Consider the following 24,673-nt stretch of genomic DNA (forward strand, 5'->3'; position numbering starts at 1 on the left):
TCAGGTGGAGACCATCTCAGACTCTGACACAGAAACAAGAAGCCGGAGAGAATTCCACTCCATTGGGGTCCAGGTAGAGGAGGATAAGAGGTAAGTAGGTGAATGTGGGAATGTCCTTTTGCCTCCTCGTTCTTCATTTTCTGTCCCTGGGAGAGATGTCAGGTGGACAAAGATTGTTGACCCCTGAATGTGGAGAAAGGCCGGCCTCCTTTTGACACATAACTCAGTTTCACTTCCTCTCTTGTTATAAAGGAGATTAGGCCCTATATGGTAGTATGAAGTCAGTGATGGCCAAGGGCATCAGTGGGCATGTCATTTAATAAATCAGCAGATTTTGTTTTTATTTATTTATTCTTAACTCAGTAACCACCAACAAAACCAGATGATTATATATGATACCACCAACTCCATTATTTACAGCTCCAATCAATGCATTTTTTATTAATGTCTCTTGTGTGCTCAGTTGTGTGCTGGGAGACAAAGAAAATTCAGATATGGTAACTGTCCAGAGCTCATAATCTACTGGCAGGAAATAAGTTGAAACCTAGACAGGTGTTAGAGTACAGCTAAGTGATAAGTGATCCTTCCCATCCCAAGTGCCATTCAGTTCCTGAGAAAGGAGAGATGACTGGGAGCTAGAGTAGTCAAGAAAGGTTTCCAGGAGGGACTGATATTTGAATTGGGCTTTGAAGGATGTGTATGTGTGTAGAGGAGTGGGTGAAACAGTATGAATTCAAATGTTATCTCCATTTTGCAGATCAGGAAATGGAGATTCCTGGGGGTGGGATAAGCAAGTGACTTGTCCACTATCACACATCTAAGTAAGCATCCTTTCAAGCTAGGTCTTCTGACTCTCATTCCAGGGTTCTTTCTACTACATCACATTGCCATGGAAGGACATTGGCACATTATGAGAACAGTATGGGGACTACTTAGCCTGGATTTGGGGGGTTGAAGAGGGTAGAACTATAAAGATGGGGACAGTTTGTATCCCTAGGGCAAGGGTGGGGAACTTGCGACCTCAAGGCCAGATGTGGCCCTTTAGGTCCTCAGGTGTGGCCCTTTGATCGAATCCAAATTGTTCTTTGAAGTTTGGCCTCAGATCAGCCTTGAATGCCAGGCTAAGAAATTTGAATTTCTATCCTGTAGGGAATGAAGAGCTACTTTGAGTGGAGGAGGGACCCAGTCACACATGTACTTTAGCAAGATGATTTGGGCAGCTGCATGAAGGATGGAATGGAGAGGGAGAGAGACTGAATCAGGGAGACCAGTTAGGACCTAGCTGTTACCCTAGTCCATGCAGGAAGTGATGAAGCCGTATACTGGAATGGTAGCTGTGTGAGTGGAGAGGTGGGGGTAGATCAGATGAACAGGAGAGTTTTTTTAGAAGAAGCATCTTGGCAACAGCTTGGGCGCGCAGGGTGAGGGAGAGGGAGGGGTCAGCAATGATCTGGAGGCACTTGGGAGGATGGCACAAGGTGGGCCACTGTCCCAGTCACAGGCTGACTCCTAGACCCTGACCTCCCCTCTGGACTCTCAACCTGCGTCATCCCCTTCCCCCTCCCTCAACTCCATTTCCATTTCAGGATCCAGGGGCTGATTCCCCTCATCCCTTCTTGGCTTTGGGGTGTGGGGGAGAGTTGGGATGCCATGAGGCAGAGATTGGAGACTGAATGCCGGCAGCACATCTCTCCTTAGGTTCTGTGGCCTCTATCCAGGGCTGGTCGCCATGGCGACAGGCTCCCAGGCAGCTGCAAGGGAGAAAGGGAGGAGAGGAGAGAGGGAGGGAACAACTGGGTGGAGAGCAGAAGGGAGCCCCAGAGTCTGGCTCCCAAACCATTCTTTTCTACAAGGCAGTCCAGATGGGGCTAAGGAGTCAGACATCCCCTTCAGTCCCTGCCTGTCCCTGGCCCCGCTTGCCTGGGTCCTTGGCTTTGGGCCTAGCTCAGAAGATCCTAGGATCTGAAACTGGAAAGGCCCTTAGAGAGAACCTGACTCAAAGCCTTCATCTTACAGATGCAGAAACTGAGGCCCAGAAAAGCTGTGACTTGTCCAAAGTCACATCATTAGGAAGTAGCAGAAATGCAATTCAAATTTAGGTTCTTTGCATCCTCCCAGGAGGAACTTTTAGTTAGGGAAAGTCCTTCCCAGGACCTCTGTCAGTCCTTCCAGTAGCTGAATTCGATATGACAATCATTTAGTGTGTACCCAGCCCAGTGCTAGGTGCTGTGGGGCAAATGTGAGCCACAGAATATCACAGCTGGAAGAGGCCTTTCCCCTTCCCCCACTCAGAAGAAAGTTGATGCCCAGAGAGTTTCAGTGACTTGCTCATGCTTATGGAGAGTTGGTAGCAGAGCCTAGACTTGAACCCAGATCTCAAGCCTCCCAGTCTGGGGATCTTTCCACTGTGCTATAAGAAGAAAGCTTGAGTGGGGAAATTAAGATTCATGAGTTGTAGTGGAAAGAGCCCTAGACTGGGAGTCAGAAGACCTGGGTTTGAATGTCCACTCTACTATTTACAGCTTATGTGACTGGGCAAGTCACTGAAACTCTCTGGGCTTCAGTATCCTTATTTTTAAAATAATAAGACTAGTGAGACCTTTTTCAGGCAGAGCCTACCTGGCTTTCTCTCCATGGGAGGTCCACATTTCCTTCCAATCTTCTTGTTTCTTTTGACTGGAGGGAGTCCTGGAAAGAGGGAGAAATGTCTCCAGGATCTATGGGAGTGACTTGAGGCTAGAGAAGGGCAAAGGGCAAGGCCTGAAGAGGGAGATGGCAGGACCTGAAAGACCCTGGGAGGGGGAGGATGAGAAAGGAGAGGAGATAAGGGGGGAGGGCTTTGGGGCGATATGGGAAGAGGGCATGCCTAGGTAAACATAAGGGGATAAAGAGGAAAGGACCTGGCAGGGCCCAAAGGGCCATAGGATGAGATAAGACTGAGAGGCAGCTGTGGGAGGGAAGAAAGAGGCAGAGCCTGGGGAGCTTAGTCTAGGAGGCTGGGGAGAGAGTGGCAAATTTGCAGGGTCTTTGGGGGAGGAGAGCTCTGCTGATAGGGAGCTGAGAGGCGACTGACATGCATCTCCTTGGCCAGGCGAGCCCGGTTCAAGCGTTCCAACAGCGTGACTGCTGGAGTACAGGCGGACCTAGAGCTGGAAGGCCTGGCTGGCTTGGCAACTGTCGCCACAGAGGACAAGGCTCTGCAGTTCGGCCGCTCCTTCCAGCGGCATGCTTCTGAACCCCAGCCAGGGCCTCGAGGTCCTGCCTACTCTGTCTTCCGCACCGTCCACACGCAGGGCCAGTGGGCTTACCGTGAGGGCTACCCATTGTCCTATGAGCCACCTGCCCCAGATGGGCCTCCTGGCTCTGGCCCAGCCCCTGCCCCAACTCCGGCCCCGACTCATGGCCGCCGAGACTCGTGGATGGAGCGTGGCTCCCGCAGCCTCCCTGACTCTGGCCGTGCCTCCCCCTGCCCCAGGGATGGTGAGTGGTTCATCAAGATGTTGCAGGCAGAGGTGGAAAAGATGGAGCACTGGTGCCAGCAGATGGAGCGGGAGGCAGAAGACTATGACCTGCCTGAGGAGAGTAAGTGGGCTGAGGGGATATCTCAGTAAATAGGCTTTCTGCTAGGGGGTGGGGGTTGGGGGTCTCATGTGCATCTTGCTAAGCATCGAGGGAGCTCTGCAGATAGAGTGATGGACTTGGAGTCAGGAAGACCTGAGTTCAAATTCAACCTCAGACACTTAATAACTGTGACCCTGAACAAGCCACTTAACCCCTTTCTGCCTCAGTTTCATCATGTGTAAAATAACAATAATAATAGCACCTACCTCCTAGGGTTGTTGTAAGGATCAAGAGGTAATATTTGTACAGCATTATATGAATGCTAACTATTATTATTTTAATGATATTAGAACCAGCTTTCAGTTAACCTTTGAATGAGGACATATGACTCCATGGATTAGCCACAGTTCCATTAACTGAGTTTGGGGAGAGATCACTCCATCTCTGACAAGAGAGTTTTCCTTCTTCCTATATTTGGCTCTTAGTAACATCATTTTGTATTCCTTTGGCTATTTTAAATAGCCACTCCTTTTGGGAACCCTTGGTCTGAGGTGGGGTGTAAAGAATTTTCCAGCTGAGGCTTCAACTTTGAGAAAAATCACACCTGTGACCTGACCCAGAGGGACTGTACCTTCTGCTCCTAAATTCCTTTATGTTACAATGCTTTTAATTCAACAAATTCCACTGCATTCCACAAACATTTATTAAGCATAGGAGCAGTGCTTGGCATGGGGGATGATAATGAGGAAGCAAATCACATCCTTTGCCCTTAAGAAGTTTACCATTTGGTAAACTAAGCTTTCTAAGGGTAGCAGGATCCTACGATTTCTGGCTGTTCCAGTCCCACTGTCTCAGAGGTAATTCCACTCAAGAGAATGGAGGACGGGCTTAGAAATGGCAACCCATATGTGACTCTCATCGTATTTATTATATAGTCATCATTGCTACACCTTTTCATGCTCTCTGGGCCCCCAAAAATCCCAGGCAATTCACATCACAGTCTGACACACATGGCTTCCTTAGGTACATATATCATACAAAGGACAAGAGACTTAAGGGAAGCCCTGGAGCCACCTTGTTCTGCCACAGGGTTATTACCTGGCTCTTTTCCTTTTCCCTTATTGTGAAAATAATTACCTCTGAAATAGTCCAACTGATAACATCAACTCAGAAGTTTTGCTTTTTCCTACTTTATTTGTTTCACTGGTAATACTAGCATAAAAGAGAGGGTGATGCAGTCTGGCCCATGACTGCTGCCCTCCCACCCTCACGACAACTATTCTGGTTTACTTCCTGTGGCAACAGAGGCACCAAGCCCCTGACCTTGTTGATTCCTGAGTTCTTGCTATGCCTAGCCTCTGATGATATTTCCCTCTTCTCTTTCACTGCCATCTTCCCTCTTGGTGTTCTGGATCAAGGGTTCTCCTCTACCTCTCCTCTTTCCTCCTGGCTATCACATAGTCCAGAACAAATGCGCCTTTGTTAAGGGCTTATTTAAAAAAAAAAAGAAAAGAGAACATAAATTCAGAAAGGTAAGGTAATCAGAAATACATATAAAAGACTACCTATGACTCAGTAGCTCCCACTTTATTTAGTTATACTCCTTCTGCCAAATTGTCCTGCTCTATTTTCCAAGACTTGGAGCTCAGGACTTTGTATTTCCTTCAATATGCACTCAAATGAAAATACTTTCTTTCCATAGGATATTCCTAGTGGTTTGGCATGACTAGAGCTTAGCACTTAGTGTTGCACATATTAGGTGCTTAATAGATATTTATTGATTGATTGGTGAGTAAGCCAGTCAGTTTAGCCATATATTTATGTAAATTACCTAGGTATCTTGAATATCAGATTATCAGAGCTATTTCATGCAAAGCTTTTTATTTGATGACAGCTTCTCTTCTTATCCTAGCTGCATTGATTCTGCTTATATGTAATCTTTAAAATTTTATGCAAAGTTGTCTATTTTATCTTTTATGATAATCTCCAACTTTTTCTAGATCTAAAAATTGCCTCCTCCTATTCTCCTCTAATTTTTTTTTATGATGTTGCTTTGTATATTTGGGTCAATATCTATCTGGAGATCATTATAGTATATGGTTAAAAATTCTTGTCTAAATGTAATTTATGCTAAACAATTTTCTAGTTCTACCATCAATTCTTAACGAACATTGGTTCTGGAGTCAGAGGATCTAGATTCAAATCCCACCTGGGATGCTTTGTTACCTGTGTGACCTTTGGCAAGTCACTTAATCTCTCTGGGCTTCAATTCCTTCCTCTGTAAAATGAGTAGGACTAGACCTCTGATGTCCTTTATAGCCCCACACCTATATTCTTATGAATACCAAGTCCTTTTTCCAGTAGTTTGGATTTTGTGGCTTATTGAATGCTAGACTTTAACCAGTTATTTTGGACCAAACGCATTTATCAGCTTCATAATCCCAGCATTATTCTTAGCCAATCAAGAATGGCAACCTTTGAGTGTCGCTTCCAAATGTTCCAATAGAATCACTGGCTATCTGATTACTATCTTTCTCTTGGAAAAAAAGGAGGAAAGAAAGGAAACCTTGTTCATAATCTTATTAGTGTTTTCCATCACTGAGAAAGGCTAAATCAGCCCAACACCTACTTGATCCCCAAAGAAGCTCCTTTCTTTACAGGCTCCTGTTCTTAAGACCTTTTTTCCCTATTCTAGGCATCATGGGCACATGAAATAATGCAACCACCCTCACAGAGTCAAGCTAAGCATAAAGCAGAGGATCAATGCTTATATAATTCCCTCTGCTTAGTCTTTGGCAAGTTCTCTTGTGGACACAAAGGAAGATCATTTGGTCTCTGCCTTCAAGGCTCTTACAATCTGGGAGATGAAATTTTCAGACATGAAATGCTATTTTTTAAAAACCATACCATATTAGTACTGGGAGTGTCCTTAGAGTCCATCCACTCCCACCTCCTCATTTTACTGAAGAGAAAGCTGAGGCCCAGATTAATATGTAATCACACATTAAGTTAGTGGCAGGGCTGGTCCTAGAATCCTGTGTCTCCTGACTTCAATCCAGGATTTTTCTCCAAAATCTCTTCTGTCACTGTGGATACAGGTACAGAAAGTGTTCCTTCTCTCTGAGGGGGTTCTACTTTCTCTCTGAAAGATGAGCAGATTGTGATTGAGGACTGAACTGTGAGGAATGATGCCATTTAAGGGATAAGAGGAGTCATTCACTCACAAAGCATTGTTAAGCACTTACTGTGTTTCAGACACAGTGCTAAGTACCAAGAATACAAGGAAAGGCAAACATTATCCCTGTCCTCAAGGAGCTTACATTCCAATGGGGAAAGCAACATATAAGTAAGTAGGTTAGAAATAACATATATACAGAGTAGATGTAGGGTAATCTGAGAGGGCAAGCGCTACTGTGTGGGGAACTGGTAAAGTCTTCCTGCAGAAAGTGGGACTTAAACTGAGTCTTAAAAGAAGCCAGGGAGACCAAGAGGGAAAAGAGAATCTAGTGAAAGTAACAGAAAAATCATCGTTAAAGAGAGAGAAGGAGGAATAGGAAACAGCAGTGTCACCAAAGCCAAGGGAAGAAAGTACATTTAGGAGGGAGTGTTTATTAGTGTCAGATGTAGCAGAGAGGTCAGAGAGGATGAGAACTAAGAAAGATAATTGCTTTTGGTGGTTAGGAGGTCATTAGTGACTTTGGAGAGAAAGTGGTGGGTATGGAAGCCAGATTGAGGTAGTTAAGAAGGATTGGTGGGAAAGAGGTGGAAGCAGAAATTGAGGTATGGGGGTATTAGAATTCTACTTTTAAAAGTGTGATTATAAATGGAAAAAGAACTGTATAGTAGCAGCTGAGAAAAGTGATCTTTTTTTCCCCTTCTTCAAGACAAGCAGAACATGTGAATGCTTGTAGAACAAGAGGAGCCAATAAAGAGGGAGAGATTGGGGGTGCAGGAGACAGGAGATGATGAATGGATTAAGATCTTATAGAAAGCAGCAGGGGATGGGACTATAACTGCAGGCAGAGGGTTAGCCTTAGCAAAGAGGAAAATCATCTCATCTTCTTAGACTAGAAGGGAGAAAGGAGAAGACAGGCAGAGGCAGAGAGGTAAAAATGAGGATCAGGGTAGACAGTGGAGCTCATCTCAATGGCTTTGATTTTCTTAATGAACTAGACAAAGTCTTTTAACTGAAAAAAATGGGTGTGTGTGGGGAATCAAGGGTTTGTGGTGAACCATGTCTACCAAGGCAATAGAGACAAACAGCAGATATTAGTTAATTAAGCTCGATCTAAAGATGGTGAAGATCGTAGGTGGGAGAGGATGCCTGAGACTGAGACTAGAGGTACCTTTTTCAAGAAAAATTGATGATGTTTTTGTCGTTCTCAGTCCTGGAGAAGATCCGGAGTGCAGTAGGCAGTGCCCAGCTTCTTATGTCACAGAAGGTGCAGCAGTTTTTCCGGCTGTGCCAGCAAAGCATGGTGAGTACCCTTCTTCTCCTCTAGGGTCAGAACCTGGTGTCTCTAATAAGAGGAGGCTTGTGTCTTGCCAAAGGAAATGTGTGAGCTCTAACTGTGGAGCTGGGGTTTGGGGAGGGGGCCCATGTGACAGAAGAGCCTGTAGAAGTATAATTCTTGTTGGAATTAGAGTAGATTCCCCTCTGACCACCCTCAGGTTGGCTGGCTCAGCTTGCAGAATGAGTGGTCGGGTTCCACTTGCATTTTTTGGGCTTTTCTAATGGATGGGGGTTGAGGAAAGCTTCTCCAACCTTGCCCTATGCCTGGGTCTGGGACATCCCTCTCTTCTCTTACCTTTGCAGGACCCAGCCTCATTTCCTGTGCCCACCTCCCAGGACCTGGCTGGCTTCTGGGACCTCCTGCAACTTGCCATTGAGGATGTGAGCCTCAAATTTTTGGAGCTGCAGCAGCTTAAGGCCAACAACTGGAAACCCCTGGAGCCTGAGGTGGGTGATCTCAGATAAACTAAGCTTCCTGGGGTATCCTGGGGCACTAGGCCCTGGTTCTTCTGTCTCAGATGCCCTGGAAAGGCTACTGACTCCCCTGCTGAGCTTCTACTATGAGGGACTTCTTTGGGAGACTTTTTTTCTCTCATCTCCTGTGGGACTGAAGAAAGCATCACTTCTCCTGTCACATACATACACATACACATGGTAGGGAGCTTTTATAAAGAAGCTTTCCAGAGCTATATAGAATCTGGGAAGATGGTGGGAAAGAGACTGGTGCAGCTTTCCTAACAGGGCAGAAATCCTCTATACAAGCTCCCTTATAGGAGTCATCTAGTAACTTCAGCTAGTTTCCTTTCTCCCCGATTGCTTCCCATAGTAATTAAGAGCTAGGGCCTCAGAATCATGAGGCCTGAGATCAGTTCTTACCACTAGTGTCTGAGTCCTGGCATCCTGACCATCTAAAGGCTAGCCTCTGAATCTTTCCAGCTCTACATTTATACACAGAGATGAATAAATCTCTGCAGAAGTATCTTTTATCTCTTCCCAGAGATAAAAGAGACAAAATCATGCCTCCCCTAAACCGGTGCCCGGAACTCTGCCTGGGAGCAAAATGTACTCAGTGAAAACTGGCTTCTGTGCTTTACAAGGACAGGACACTCCAAGAAGGTGGTTTTGTCATTAGAGCTTTTTTGAAAGTCTTTTCTGATGAAATTTCTCCGTTAAGCTCAGGAGCAGCTAGTCAAGATAATCAGAAAGGTGACCGGCAAAGGCAATTTGTTTACAAGCTCAACATGTATTCCTTGGGGCACACAGTGCTGTGGCTATTATACATTAGCCCAATATCTGCCTTTTGGGAGCTATTCACAACAGTAGTGCTGTTCAGGACCACTGACAGCTCCTAGATGCCATTTTTGTGTCCTAATACTTCTGGTGATCATTTTATCATCACGCATTTAAGTCCATTTAAGTGTGTCAAGCACTATACAAGGTGCTAGGGATGCAAAGACTTAAATACAGAGGTCCCTAATTTCAAAGATCTTTCCTTGAGCCAGCCTATTTCTTTGTTGAATAACAACAAAGGGCAGCTAAGGGGCACAGTAGATAGAGTAGACAGATAGATATATCTGTCCTGCCCCAGATACTTACTAACTGCATGTCTCTGGACAAGTCATATAACCTCTCTCAAGATCAGTTTATTCACCTGTAAAATGGTGATGATGATAATAACATCTACTTTGTAGTGTTGTTTTGAGGACCGATTAAGATCACACTTTTTGTAAATCTTAAAGTATTATAGAGATGCTAGATATTATTATATGGGCAGCTATGTGGTGCTGCCTGGAGTGTCAGGTTTGGAGACAGAAGACTCAGTTTTGTGAGTTCAAATCTGGCTGCAGACACTTACTAATTGTATGACTCTGGGCAAGTCACTTAACCCTGTTTTTCTTAGTTTCCTCATCTGTAAAATGAGCTGGAGAAGGAAATGGCAAACCACTGCAATATCTTTGGCAAATAAACTTCAAATGGGGTTATGAAGAGTTGGACATGATTGAAAAAGACTAAACAATAACAACAATTATTATAACTTTCATGGTAAGGAAATTCCTTCTTGAGTTCAAATCCATCTGTAACTGACATGCATAGATTTAGAGCTGGAAGGGACCTTAAAGATCTAGTCACAATCCTCCTTCATTTTACAGACAGGGAAATTGAGACCTGGAGAGAATAAGTCACTTACCCAGTATTACATGTTTAGTAAGTGGCAAAGATGGAATTTGAACAAGGGATAATTTCTCAACTCTGGAGCCAAGTAGAACAAACCTAATCATTTTCTATGACAGCTTGCAGATATTTGAGGACAATGGTCACATAATTCATTCATTCAATAACCATTTTACTAGCTATATACCAAGTACTGTGCTAGTTTTTGAGGAGATAGAAAAGATAACTCTGGCCCTCTGCAGTAGGAGCTGTTGTTCATGGAACGCAACGGAAAGGTTGTGGTACCCAGTTTGAAAGGGCATGTTCAGCTGGGCTCATGCAGGTGATGGTAATTACAGAAAATTTCTAATCAACATCACCCTTTGAGGTGTGTCATCCTGGCATTATACCACCCCACCCCCATTTTATAGATGAAGGAAGCAAAATTCAGAGAGGTGACTTGTCCACTGTCACACTGCTAAGTAAATGTTGGATCCAGGACCTAAAACCAATTCTTTTGGCTCGAAGACCAGTGCTCTTTGCTTAGAATGCAGTAACCTATGCCTTTGGATCCACTCATTGTTCTTGACCCTAATGTATCCCATCTGGACCCAGTTTAGTCCAAGGCCTTTTTTTATTTTGCTTCCTTCTGATTAGTTTCTCTCCTATAGGCAGGCTCCCTTTCTATGTCCCCTCAGCATACTGGTTCATCTCTGGGTGTTTTTAGCCATAGTTCCAGATACTATCTGGAAGGCTCCTGCCTCTTTTCTCACACACCTAGAGGCTGACTATCATATAAAAGGTGGTTGAGTTTTCTGTCCTGCAGGTCCTGACCCTGAAATAACCCAGAGGTATAGGACAAGATAATAAAGACATGGCCTCTGCTTTTCTTGTAACTCCTCCCCCAAATCCCTCCTCCTGTCATTTTATCTTTAAGTTAAACATTTCCTTCCTCTTGGACATTATTCTTGGCAGTGGAGCTCCTTTGACTCCTACCTCACTCAGTAGAGTCATATTTAGCTTGAGATCCAGCAAGAGCTTGAAATCTTTTTCACATAAACTGTTTTCCAGTCACATCAGCTCCACTCTCTGCTGGCATAGATGTTTTTTCAAAGCTAAGTGCAGGAGTTTACGTGTGTCCCTGTTAAATTCTAAGCCCTCCTATGCCCTATTTTGGTGGATAAGGTGATCCTATGGTCTTCAAGGTTCTGGTAGGTCCTACCAAGACAAAAAGGTTTAGGGTATAGGTCCAGGAAGGACTAACCCACAAAACTGTCTATCAAGATATAGAATGTTAAAGATCTGTGTTTGTAGGTGAAGAAATGCTGGGTCTTTAAACTATTGAAGTGAAGGCACAAATGTCCCCTTATTAGAGTTTGACCCAAGATTTCAGCCTAAAGTGATTTCTTCCACCCATCCTGAGCCTGTCATCCTGATTTTGATCAGCTTGGCATCTATCCATGGTGTTATTTGAAGACTATTAGATTTGAAGCCAAGAAGGCCTGCATTTGAATACCTGGTTCAGCTATTTGCATATATGTGTGTGTGTGCATAAAACATATAAACACACACATATGTTTATACATGGTAATCATAGAGGAAAGGCACTGGGGTGGGAGTAGAGAAGGAGGGATGAAGGGATAAGATTTATTTACACAGCTCCAAAGGGAAGTTAGTAGAAGTTATGCAAAAGCAGGTTCCCACTTCTTACAAATCAGAGCTATGTAACAATGACTGTCTTGTCTGGGAGGTTTTAGGGGGCCTCTTCATGTCTTAGGATCAATCATTCCCACTGACAGTCACTCACTTTGGGGTGTCTCAAGGTCATTTCTCTAGGGCCAAGTCTTCACCCTGGGTCACACTCGACATGAGAGAGGAAGAGATTTCTTTGGTAGTGAAGGGGTAGGTGATTCCCCACCCCCATCCAAGGCTTGCCTCATTCTTGGGATTGTTAATGGTTTTGAGAGGATCTTGGTAATGTTTCTGTCATTATAGCCCTTATTTTTATCCATCTGTTATATTTTTCTGTGCTGAGTTTTGTCTTTTTTGCTACCTTTCTTTCTTTGTCTCTGTAGTATCCATACCCCTTGAATTCTACCATTTCTACCCTTCTTGTTTGCTCCCATCACACAAACGCACCATTTCCTTATATCTCGGGTCTCTCCCTCTGATCTGTGTTCCTCAGCTGTTCCTGTTCTCCCATCCTTGACTCTTAGGTCTCCCTACTCTCATTTTATCTGCCATCCAGGTGTTTATAGGGTCTCTCTCTTTGCTTTTATCTTCAATATTTTATTTTCCCCCAGTTATTTACATACACATACACACACATGTATAAATTTAACATTCATCTATATAGTCTTTTTTATGCACCCTTGTTGCCTGAATTTTTGCTGTCCTCTTCTCAGATATGTCCTATCCCTACCTTTCCAGTTTCTGCTTTCCAGTCTTGCAGGCTTCTCATCCCTTCCCATTAAGCTTTCCTGCTCTCTACACCCATTCCTTCCCCTCAGGTCTTCCAATTTTTCCTCTCAGCTTTTCCCTTCCTTTCTCTCTTGCTGTTTCTTTCTCTCTGTCTCTCTCCATCCCTTTCTCTGTCTCTTGATCTTTCTCTCTCTCTCTCTTCACTGCTCTACATGTGTATGCTCTTTCCCCATCCCTGCTTCTAGTTTATGCCATCTTAGTTCTGCACTATCCTTATATCTTAGGTCTCCCTAATCTTTATCTCTGCTTTCTGCTCTCTCTCCCCTTCCATCCTTGCTCTCATGTTTTCCTACTCACTTTCTGTTTTCCCTTGGGTCTTTAAGCTCTTTCTTCATCTTGGTCCCTTGGGTCTTCTTGCTTTCTTTCCATTCTTTTCCCTTGGGTCTTGCTCTCCTTCTTCCTCTCTCTTTATCCTCTTAATCTCTGCCATCCCTGTTTCTCAGATCTCCACCATCCCTGTCTTTCAAGTCTCCCTGCTCTTTCTATATCCCTAACTCTTAAGTTTCCTTCATTGGTATCCCTCAGGAACCTCCCCCCCAAACCCAGTTCCTGCCTCTTAAGTCATGTTGCTCCCTTTCCCTTCACAGGAGGAGAAGAAGGTCCCTCCCCCGATACCAAAGAAGCCCTCTCGGGGGCGGGGGGTCCCAGTGAAGGATCGCTCCCTGGACTCTGTGGACCGGCAGCGGCAGGAAGCTCGGAAGAGGCTCCTAGCAGCCAAGCGGGCAGCCTCTTTCCGCCACAGCTCAGCCACAGAAAGTGCGGACAGCATAGAGATCTATATCCCGGAGGCCCAGACCAGACTGTGACCTGCCAGACCCTGCCCAAGGCCCTGCCCGCCTGCCACCTGCGGCCCTCGTTTTCTATCTGTACTGTACATACACAGCGTAGAGGTCACTGTGATATCGGGGCCCCCCCAGGGCAGAGGTGGGCCCAGCCCTCTGTGTCACCCCAGGAAGCCCCATGGCCCCTTGCCTTCCCAGACCCTGGCCTGGTCTGGCCCTATCACAGTTTCTGGGTTTGGTTTTTTTACGTTCTGGGTCCCAAGCTAAGACTCCTTTGGAGGAGGAGGGGAGTCCTCTCCCCCAAACACACACCTCCTCACCTAGAACTATCCCCTTGCTTCCTTTCCCCTCTGGGCCAGGGTCCCCTTCTCTGCTTTCTCCTCCACTGGCTGCCTCAGGCACTATCTCTGCCATCCTGTCCCCTTCCCTGCTGGGCCGGGCCGGGCCAGGCCCCCCGCCCTTCAAGCTCCATGTCCCCCTCCCTCCCCGCGGGGCTGGGCTTCGTGGGGACCGAGCTTTGTGGCTTTTAACACCCCCTTTTTATGAAGATTTCTGAACCTCCCCCCAGCAGAGGGGAATCCTCAAACCCAGCCATCCACCCTAACGGGCTGGGGATAGTGATCCCCACCCTCCCTTGCCAGGCCTGCTGGGGACCACAGTGGCTGGACCAACCCAGGAGATGCCATGTCCCATTCTCCACCTGCTGCAGGGAGGGGAGGGTGCTGGGAGAGGTGGGAGGCTTCCTCTCCCCCCAACTCCCATTCCCTGGACCCACCTTGACTATACCAGGAGGAATAAAGCGGCGGTGGAAGCATCGCCCAGCACAGGAGCCATGCTCTTATGCTCTCTCTTTCAGCAGGGACCCCTTGCCCTCTCTCCCTCCCTCAGTGAGGAACCTACACCCACCTCCCAGAGCCCTGGGACATCTGGGAAGACGGCATCTCCTCTGGGGATGTGTATGTTTGTGTGTGTGTGTGTGTGTGTGTGTGTGTGTGTGTGTGTGTGTGTGTGTGTGTGTGTGTGTGTGTGTGTGTGCGCGCGCGCGCGCGTTTATAGGAGATGTAGCAAGGGCTTCAGTACCAGATATTTCTCCTGATGGGAACCCACCTATGTCCCTTCGCCCCTTCCTCTTCCAGTTTAGTGATCTTTAGACAGGGCTATCACTGTTCCTTCATTTTAAGCCCCAGGATGGTCCCTGAAATCCCTAGCCAAGAAGTCCATTTGCCAAAAAAAAAAAAAAAAATCACCCCTGCCCCTCCAAGGCCTTAAGTTTCCACACTTCCACAAAGAGGCTGCTTTCTGCTATTTCCGTGAGCCCAGAACTCCTAGGAAGGGGTTCACATCCTCAGTCAGGCTGACAATCCACTTCTCTCTCTCTGCTTGAGACTCTGGCCTTGCCAACTTGCCGTCACTACCCACCGCTCAATTCCCTCCATCAGGAAGAGTGAAACCTTTTATCTGCCTGTGCTTGCTCAGGCAAAGGCAGGGGCACCTTGTGTGGTGGAGAGAGCTCCCACCCAGGAGTCCAGAGACCTGGGTGTGAGTCTTGGCTAACATTCCCTTCTTGTGTGACCTTGGGAAAGTCTCTTATCCTCTAAGAGTCTTGCTTTCAGTCCTAGGAGGAGTTTAAAGAGAACAAAGATATTTCTCATATTCCTCTTAAACCCTCTCCCAAGCCTCGGCAGAGCACAGAAACCTTTGGGGGATGGAAAAGATTGAGGTCCTTGCCCTTGAGGGTTCTGCCCTTGGGAAACTCGCGATCTGTTGGGTTCTGTGTACTTAGCTAAATAAGGGGAGAGAGCAGGGAGACCCCGTGTATATGGGGTATGTGGGGGCGTTCTGAGCAGCCGGGGCGGCTGACTGTCGGGGGTGGGTGGGGGCACAGGCTGCCAGAGCCCTGCCCTTTGTGCCTGGGGCTCTAGTCGGGTGACAGATGCCCCCTTCTTCGCATTCCGGGCTCCCCACCTGGCCAGTTAAGGTCTGCGGTGGTCGAATCTACGGCAGCTGGGTCTGGGCTTGGAGCTTTTCTTACGGGGCAGGGGATCTCAGAGACACCAGGCCTCCCTCAGCTGCGGACTGGCAGCCGCGGACTGGCAGCCGGGGGCTGGCGCTGATGACCGTGGGCAACCGTCCCAGCAGCCCCAGGGAACCCTGATTCACGACGTGAGGAGGTCGGAGGGGACTCTAAGCCCAGCTAGTAGGCAGGCCAGCAGCAAACGCTTATTAAGCACTTAGGAAGGAGGCGCCCGGCATCCTCCTCCCCCGGGGGAATCCCGCTCAGCCCAGGGCTCTCAGGCTCCAGCTACCCAGTTGCCTGGAGGGCTGTATCACGTGCCCATCCATTCATAAATCCCCGGGGCTGCGAAGCTCCCCCCACGCCACGCCGTTAGGTGGCGCTGTCGCCCTGCCTCGGAGCGGAGCGGGCGGGGCCGACGCAGGCGCAGGCGCAGGCGCCCCTCTCTCTCTCCCAGCAGCTTCCCGGAACCCGACCAATCGGTTATCTGCGGGTGGGTCCGGCCCCGCGGGCCGCTGGGAGCGGGGTGGGGGTGGGGAAACCTGCGCAAGGCCTGCTGGCGGGTGGAGGGGGTGCGGAGCGGGGCCGGAGTGGGGCCTAGAGTCACAGGTGAGCGCGGGGCTTCCCGGGGCGCAGGGAGTGTGTGTGTGCGTGTAAGTGCCGGGGAATGAGGGAGCCCCAGCTCCAGTGGCGGCCTCACTGCCTCTCCTCCCCTCATCCCGCTTCATGACCTTTGCCCCTTTGCCTGGCTTGTTACCATGACGACCACGGGAAGTTTCGGGAGTGTGTGTATGTGTATGTATGTGTGTGTGTGTGCATGTGTATGTGTATGCGTGCATGTGTGGTGTGAAATGAGGGATCCCGGGCTGCCGCGCTGCTCCTCCCCTCCCCCAACTCTGTCGCCTTTGCTCGGCCTGCCCCGGTTACATGGCAACCACCGGGGGGCGGGGCAAAGCCGGACGGCCCTCCAGCCTCTCGCCTCAGTTTATCCGGGACTTGCTGGGGCCAGCCCCGTGACCCGTAGAGTTCCAGGCCCCGCCCCGCTGGTGACCCCAGAGGCCACGCCCTCTAAGGGCCCTCGGAGGTAGTGGGTTGTTGGTCCTGGAGAAGAGGAGGCTGAGGGCCGGAGACAGGGGCTGCCCTTGTGGCTCTCTGGTGAGGCCAGATCATCTCCTCCGCACAACCCCCCGGAGCTATACTGTAGGCGCTTAATAAATGCTTATTGACTAGACTGGAGTCAGGAGCTGTGGGGGGGCTGGGCGGGGGGTGGGGGAGCAATTGGCAAAGGGGCCCATTTAAGCCAGACTCCGGGGGGATCGTCCTTAACTCTCTTGAGGGGAGAGAGCTCCGTCCAAGTGGATGGGATGCCTCGTGCGGTGGTGAGCTCCCCATTGCCGGAAGTAATCAACTGGAAATTGGACCACCCCTTGTTGAGAACTTTGTAGAAGAGATTTGTGCTTAGGCTAGGATTGGACTAGATCAGGGATGGGAACCCTGCGGCCTCGAGGCCACATGTGGCCCTCTAGGGCCTCGAGGGCGGCCTTGACTGAATTCACGTTTTACAGAACAAACCCCTTTAAGGGGAAGTTTGCAGTCAATCAAAGAGCCGTCCTTGAGAATCTGTTCTGTAAAACTTGAATTCCGTCAAAAGACCACTCTCAAGGACCTAGAGGGTCACATGTGGCCTCCAGGTTGCAGGTCCCCCACCCCTGGGCCTGATGAGTAGTGACACTGCATCCAACTTAGATTCTAAGAGTCTTGGACTTTAGAGGAGAAGAGAGGCTTTTGGGATCAGCCTTTCTGCTGGTGATGCTTCTTCCCCTGGGCTGGTCAGGCCCTCCTGGCTCTGGATTGGTGTCCTTGGGTTTTGATCTTGCCTGGGGCTAGGAGCGGGCTGTGCTAGGGTTATGGGGTGGGAGAGGACAGAAGACAGCCTCCTGGGGTCCACATTTTCTATTCCAGTGGGCCTTCACATTCCTTTAGAACACTTGGTAAACCTGACCATTTGGGGCATAGGGATGCCTAGTGTCTGGCACATCGTAGGCACCATATAAATACTTCTCCCTTTCCCATAGAAGAAAGGAAGTCAGGAGGAAGGTGTGATCTTCTGCTTGTGTGAAAAGGATCATTGTTGGATCCAGATGCTTTGATAGTATTTAACACTTTTGGAGATTTCACTTGTCCTCCTTCGAGGCCATTTGTAGAAATATTGACTAAGGGGTACCTGGGCAACCCCACCATCTACACTTCTTCACCTAGAAAAAAGACCTGTTAATCTGTGCCCCATGGCAAAATATTGTTCTCCAGTGCTGTGATCGTTCTTGTGATCTGACATATGCTATGGCTAAGAGTTAAGAAAGGAGAGGAGTGCTAGAATCCAGCACCAAGTCAACTCAGTTCAGCAAGTATTAATTAAACACCTGCTATGTGCTGGGTGCTATGAGTACAAGGGAAAAAAATGAAAAAATCTCCTGTTTCCAAGATGTTTAAGATGGGGACACTGGCAGAAAGAGCACAGATATTGTGTAGCAGATCTCAGGTCAAGGAGCCAGTTAGCAGGCATTTATTAGGCACTTGCTTTGTGCCAGGCACTGCTGAGTACTAGGAATGCAAAGAAAGGCAAAGACAGGGCAGGGACTGAGGTCAAGGATTTGGTGTCTTAACCCAGAGTTAGAGATCGGAAAAATGTGGAAAAGAGTTAAAGGAGAAAACCTTGAAGCCAAGGTAGGAATCCTTTGGGATGTTTCTGAGAGTCCTTGAATCTGACCTCAGTGTGTTCTGTCCTTACGGCAAGATCCATTACAGAAAGTGATTGGGATAAAGTACAGGGAAATCTCCCAGGGCTGTGAGAAATGGTGGCTGAGCTTTGTGGGGTGGGGAGGAGAGCACCTCGAACCCTATTGCTGTTATTATCTGGAGAGGGAATCTTCCAGTCATCATTGATTTTTTTCTCTGTGACTATAGTCCAGTGGAGTCAGGAAGGCTAACAAAATCCTGTGCCTCCCTAGGAAAGGGTTTTTAAACAGAATAACATTATCTTGTGTTAGAGATTGAATCTTGTGTTAATATTGGGCTCAAGTTTTGATTGCTGCACCTAAATAAAGCTATAACATAGTTTGCAAAAGATATGGAAGAAGCAGCTAAAATGATTATTTTAGTAGAGGAGCATCTGTAAGGGATAAAGGAAAGTCCTTCTTAAGAGAGGAAGGCTGAGAAAGGGGTGTGATTGAAGGCTATTCAGTCATGAAGAGAACAGATGGGATAAAACGGGAATTGTTCACCAAGTTCTGGAAAGTAGAAGTAGGGAGCATTGGGTTAGGCAGGTAGGGCAGAAGGAAGTACTCGTCTGAACATTGGATAGTGAACTTAGAGATATCTTTGTCTTAGCAATTGACAGACCAAAAAATGGAGGTTTAGAAAGGATTTAGGTAAATGAATTGGTGGTTCCAAAATTGACTTTGAGGTTATTTGGAAACTGGCTTTTATTTTTTGATGTAATTATCATGGTGAACAAATCGTCTCATGGCCTTCCTATCAGAAAACAAGCAGTGGACTGGATGGACTAATGGTATGACTTATTTTAGTATTGTGCCATTAGGTTACTTAGGTTCAGTTCTGTCTCTTAGGAGAGCCTGAGACCTCTCTCCTTTTCCTCTTCTAGTACTGAATAAGACAATGGGCCGCAAGCCCTTTTAGTGTCTAGTAAGTGTTGGATAATGATTACTTAAATGAGATACAGAATCTGAGTACAGTTTTGTTCTGCTTTTTAAAAATTCAGCAAAATCATAACTATTCACAGTGGTTAAGTGATGGGTTAGGGTCCTGGCCAGTTGTATCTTTTAGTTAATAAAAAGTAGTCATCCATACTAGGGGATATATTTGAGAGTAACTACTCTTTGTTCCGTATAGTTTTGAACTTCACAGGGGAGGGAGTAGTGAAGATGGTGTATTGACTGAGAAGTCCTTTGGGAGAAAAGGGGAAAGAGGGATGGTAAAATGTGTAAGAGCAGTTGAAGGTCCCCAGCCCTGCTCCACTCAGGCCTTATTGATAGGATCATGAAGATAGGAATTGGGGTCAGGTTTACTCTTCTGGCAATATGATAAACCCTGGAAATTGCATTTTTGCAATAAACCTTAGCTGCTTACCTCTCATATACTGTGTAAAAGGGTACCATAAGTTTTGATGATTTGAATTTTTCTGATAAATGGGAATTTATCTGTCACCAATAAATATTTGTTGAACAGCTAGAAAATGTGAAGTTAGAGGACAGATAAATTAGAGGGTATGGTTTTCTTTCTAAAATACTTCCTTTAGTGAGCCGTTCCAGTCAGTGATTTAGGAACTCTAACATTAATAGTTATCAGAAGTGACATGTAGCCCTTTAAGGTTCACCAGGTACTCAACAGCCATGATTTTACCTTCAGCAGGTGATGGTTTGTCCCTAATGTTGTCTCATACCATCTTGCAGATGCCATGTGGCCTTTCTTTTGGACAGCGTTTCGTGCCTACGCCCCCTATGTCACGTTCCCTGTGGCCTTTGTGGTGGGGGCTGTGGGCTACCACCTGGAATGGTTCATCAGGGGGAAGTCACCCCAGCCCGTGGAGGAGGAGAAGAGCATCTCAGAGCGTCGGGAAGACCGAAAGTTGGAGGAGCTGTTAGGCAAGGACCTCACACAGGTGGTGAGCCTGAAGGACAAGCTTGAATTTGCTCCCAAAGCTGTATTGAACAGAAACCGTCCTGAGAAGAGTTAGTGGAGGGCCTTGGGCCCCATGGTCCCTTCTAAGGGCATGTGTAAGTGGCAGTCCATGGCCACCATCTCTGCCCTGTCCTTCCTAGAAACTACATCTGGTTTACTTTGCTTCTTGTTCTGGCTCCTTCTCCTCCTCCCCAATGGCCTCCACTCTTCCTCTGTACTCTTCCTCCCCTTGATTGACAGGTTGGTTCCATCAGTCTCCGTGGGTACTTTGCTGCTACGGCCCGATGATTACACTGCTGTCCAGCCTGGGGAGAGACACTATCAAAGAACACTCATGTTCCTGGCAAGGGAGGATGCCCTTTATCTCATGGTGGCTACGACTGCTTAGGTTTCCTGAGTTTGGAGCTCTGCTGATGGGGGAAGCAGCTTTCAAGGGAGTTACCAGGCCCTCGGCATGAGGTTGTTGGTGGCCCTATGACTGTCTTTTGATGACTGGTGAAACATCAACTGTCGGTCTCTGGGGGGAGTGTTGACTTTGTCTTCATGAGAGCACAGCCAGAATTTGAGATCAGCCTTTGTCTCCTTCCAGAGGTTGTTTAGGCCAGTGGGACGTTGCTGGCATTCTTGGGCACAGAATGCATTGGGGAGAATTTTAAAATCAGTTTGTGTCTTTTATTTCCATCCATCCAGTTTCCTTGTTCTTGTTCTTCCTGGAAGCTCTCCCTTTGTGCCCTGGAAGGGGATTGGATTCTCATGGGATGGAGAGCTGTTGGCTGTTAGAGGGAGGCTGGGCTGTTCCCTCTGGGAGGAGGGGGAACATCTATCCACTGAATTTGCTTGAAAACACCCTCTTTCCTGTAGAGTACAAACCCAATTAAACTGGAGCCTGAGAACCATGCTGCCTCCATTCTCCCTGCTGGTGTGGTGGTGGGGTATGCACAGGGTAGAAGACTTGTTAGTGACTGAGAAGGGCCTGCAGCCTGAGTTGTTGTCATTTGCTGAATGAGCAGCAGCTGTTTTCCCAGGGATCTCTTAGCAGGTCTCTCGGGCAGATTTTCCTAGACTCCTTTAACCACACTATACTTTGGTGCTTATGATCAGTTCTAGTCACTGCAAGGTCCTGGAGGGATCAAAAGGGGTCAGGGAGGTTTGGGGAAAGTAGAGGAAATTGTTTCTCACGCTGAAAAGTTGCTGTACTTGATATCAGTCCTTATAAGCTAAACACTGTTCTGGATAATGTTAGCCCTTCAGTCAGCACCATCCCAGAGTCATCTGGGAGGAGGGGTCCCTTAACAAGTGATGCCACTTTTCATACATCTGGCAAGGATTTGGAAAGACACTCAGGTGTGGGGTTGAAATCTAAGGCGAAGGCAACCATGCTCGTCATGGCCATCAAAGTGATGCCTTTTATCCCTGCATTAGCATCTGCCTAGAGATTTGGGCTTTGGGAGGGAAGATGCTGTTCCCACTTGGGTGAAAGCTTGAAATGGCTGGGGCTATATTCTGGGAGGGAGGCAGAGGCTGGGAGGGCACAAGGTGGGCTGCCATTCAGATGACAGGCATTTATTAAGCGTGCACCCTATGCCAGGCTCTGTTTAAGTGCTGGCAATCTGAAAACCATGCCTGGCCCCCCTCCACCCTCCGGAAGCTCACCTTGTCAGGGGGCAGACAGCTGTTTAAATAGGATGTATGCAGGGTGGGTTGCACATAGTCTCAGGCCAGACTTGTTGAAGCCCTTGTACCAACATCTTGGGGAGTTACTGCTCCTGTTCCTGGGGTCATCTTGGACCTAGGAGAGCCTTCCACCTCATTACATCCTCTGGCTCAGGGCTCATAGAGCGTCTTATTGTTGGAAGAGTCTGTAGGGAATCTGCCAGGAGCTGAAGTGGCTTTTTTAGGCCCTGGAGGCTGGGAACTAGTTTGGGGGGCAGAAGGAAGATTTATTTTGTACTAGTCCTCCCCATCACCCACCCCTTGCTGCTTCTGTAGTGGGTCAGTGCTGCCCTCTTGTGGTGGTGGTGAGCACCAGGAGATTTACCATTCTTCCCTGAGGTATATCCGGTATATCAGGAATGCCCCTTAGAGGAAAACTGACACCCAGAGGTGATGAGACATGACTAAGTTCACATAGATTAACATAGTACCTGAGCTGAGCTTTGAAACCATGTCCTCTGACTCAAAATCCAGTGCTCTTTTAATAATAGCCACACGATGCTTCATCAGGCAGCAGAGCTAGATGTAGAGTAAAATCTCTAAGGGCCACATTATGTATGGCCTGTCCCTGTCTCATCTGGGTTTAGGGACTAGACCTGTGATTTAGTTGATATGGGAAACTCCTGAACAAGGCAGGTTTTTACCTTCTTTGCAGTTTGTGCCTACAATAGGTGTTTAATGTGATGGCTGCATGTGGCCCACTGTACTCCCAAGTGCCTGCCAAGCCAAGTGAAAATGTAAATGGGAAATATTTAACCAAAAAAATACAATAAAACATAGATAATGTCAACATGTGGTTTTCTAAGTTAATATGCGGCTGCCGGGGCTGAAAGAATCCTTCTGTATGATATGGTGGCCACTGTTGTATGTGAGTTTGATCCCACTGGCCTAGAGCACTGAGGAGTCAGTGACTTGCTTGAGGTCACACAGCCATTCCTGTCAGAGGTGGGTTCTGAGGTCAGCTCTCTGTCAACTGAGACACAAAGTTCTTAAAAGAAGCCTTAATTACCAGGTCTTTAGTAGATGTGTTTGGAATAAGTTGAGATGATTTCCCTGCCTTGGAGTCTACTTCTGGGCAGCCTCTCTCCCCAGAGTATGAGCTCAGGGACAGGAGACTTCATTGGAGTATCACCTTTAGTGAAGCACTGGTTGAAGGAGGGAGAACCTGCAAAAACACCAGGTAATGAATGGTAGACAGTGAGTGATGACCTAGGATTTAATCTTTGGATTAACTGCCAATTGCAGCTCTCAATGAAAGATGACTCTGTGCCAGGCTGACCTTTGGGACTAGAATCTCCCTTTCTCCTCCCGAGATTATTTCTGATGCTTTTTGGAATCTTATTTCTTAGAAACTGTTAACATCTTAACAGCTTTCCAGTTGTCCCAGCTCAACTGCTCACAGTATAATTTTGACTGAGTCACTTAATCCTATCAGAGTCTCAGTTTCCCTGATCTATAAAATGGTGATGCTTATATTGGGTACAGGGTACTATAGGATCACGTGAGATAATAAATATAAAGCATATCAGTTTGGTGGTGAGAGAGCTGACCATGGAACCAGGACCTCTCAAGTATATTGTTGGTGTGCCCCTAGGCAAATCTCTAACCTTTCTCTGTGAAGGTGTCAATTTGTACTAGGAGAGGGAATTTCCTTACCAGGGACTTCGCTATACAGTGAAAGTACTGGTCTGCTCTCTTTCTTTTTGTAACTAAAGCACCCATTTATCAAGCTACTCCCTCAAAACAGTTCTGAGGGGTTGTGCAACGATGACAGAAAGTCTGGACTTCGCAGGTGAGGAAAATGCGCTTGCCTAAAGTTATACATCTAATTAGTGGCAAACGTAGGATTACAAAAGTTAAGGATTCAAATTTAGGGCCTTGTTGCTCAAGTCTTAGGTTCTTTCCCCTCTTAAGGGTTACGTGAGTCCCAGAGAAATTAAAAATCTGAATTGTCATAAATATCTCCCACACGAATAGCATTGTTTACTAAGGTGTCCTACCCCAAGAACTGACTAGGATCCCATGCTGCTGTCATATCCTTGACTTTGGCCCAAAAGTTCTGATGCATTTCTGTGAGAAGCAAGATGAGAGCGGGTCATTAATCTAAACCAGAAGGCCATCTACCCCAGCCCCTTCATTTTACAGATGAGGAAATTGAGGCCCAGAGGCTTGAGTGCCTTGGCCAGTCTCCCAGGGAGATCTGAATTCTGGTCCCCTGACTCTAAATGCATTGTGTTTACCACTGTGCCAAGTTTGTGTGAGCATTTGAATGTGCTTTCTCTAGCCTGTTGATTTCCTTTGGGGTACTCTCGTTCCTTTGCTCACCAATCTGGTTACAATTCACTGAAAACACATGAACCTTGGTTTGTTGGTATTTTTTTCCCTCCTCCCACTTTCCCCCTGACTGCCCTGGTCCCTCAGCCAGTGCTACAGATGGGGTTATCCTGTTGAAGTTTGCAGGAATCACTTCTCCACACTCCCAGCGGCTTTGTGTCTGGTGCTTTTCCACTGTCTCTGGTCCCTTTCCTGTGCCTGCTGCTGCGTTAGCAAGAGGGAGTGTGAACTGGATACTGGCCAGCCTAGCCCTGCTCTTGGAGACCCGAGGCTGCCTGCAGGCGGTGGGATCCCCTGGCCTTTTGGTGTGGCCTCTCCTGAACTGGATTCTGGGTTCTGCCTTGGCTCCCTGGGCCAGCCATGTGCCGACAGCTGGATTCCTGAAAGAATAGGCCTCTCCTTTGCTTTTCCTCAAACTTACAGTCA

General features: G+C 47.3%; 2 protein-coding genes across 3 annotated transcripts in view; both read left to right on the forward strand.

Moving 5' to 3' along the window:
* The window catches only part of DLGAP3 (DLG associated protein 3), a 78,601-nt gene extending 64,284 nt beyond the window's left edge, over nucleotides 1–14,317 (forward strand). Inside the window, exons 8-12 of the mRNA XM_072610093.1 lie at nucleotides 5–90; nucleotides 3,092–3,582; nucleotides 7,948–8,039; nucleotides 8,378–8,521; nucleotides 13,294–14,317. Of these exons, the coding sequence (XP_072466194.1) occupies nucleotides 5–90; nucleotides 3,092–3,582; nucleotides 7,948–8,039; nucleotides 8,378–8,521; nucleotides 13,294–13,512 (1,032 nt within the window). The 3' untranslated portion in view covers nucleotides 13,513–14,317. The remainder of the gene's footprint in view (nucleotides 1–4; nucleotides 91–3,091; nucleotides 3,583–7,947; nucleotides 8,040–8,377; nucleotides 8,522–13,293) is intronic.
* A 1,567-nt stretch (nucleotides 14,318–15,884) lies between these two features.
* Nucleotides 15,885–21,096, forward strand: SMIM12 (small integral membrane protein 12). 2 transcript variants are annotated; one of them, XM_072610095.1, is made up of 2 exons: nucleotides 15,885–15,995; nucleotides 19,972–21,096. In XM_072610095.1, the coding sequence occupies exon 2, from the start codon at nucleotides 19,977–19,979 to the stop codon at nucleotides 20,253–20,255; it is 279 nt and encodes a 92-aa protein (XP_072466196.1). In that variant the 5' UTR covers nucleotides 15,885–15,995; nucleotides 19,972–19,976; the 3' UTR covers nucleotides 20,256–21,096. The 2 variants fall into 2 exon arrangements, with proteins under 2 accessions (XP_072466196.1, XP_072466195.1); XM_072610094.1 differs by having other exon boundaries at nucleotides 15,990–16,111.
* Nucleotides 21,097–24,673: the final 3,577 nt, after the last annotated feature.

Source organism: Notamacropus eugenii, chromosome 5, assembly GCF_028372415.1.
Source record: "Notamacropus eugenii isolate mMacEug1 chromosome 5, mMacEug1.pri_v2, whole genome shotgun sequence".
Lineage (NCBI taxonomy): Eukaryota > Metazoa > Chordata > Mammalia > Diprotodontia > Macropodidae > Notamacropus > Notamacropus eugenii.

What these genes read in the sequence shown, in the direction of transcription:
- SMIM12 (XM_072610095.1), top strand. Translation starts at nt 19,977, where the DNA reads ATGTGGCCTTTCTTTTGGACAGCGTTTCGTGCCTACGCCCCCTATGTC.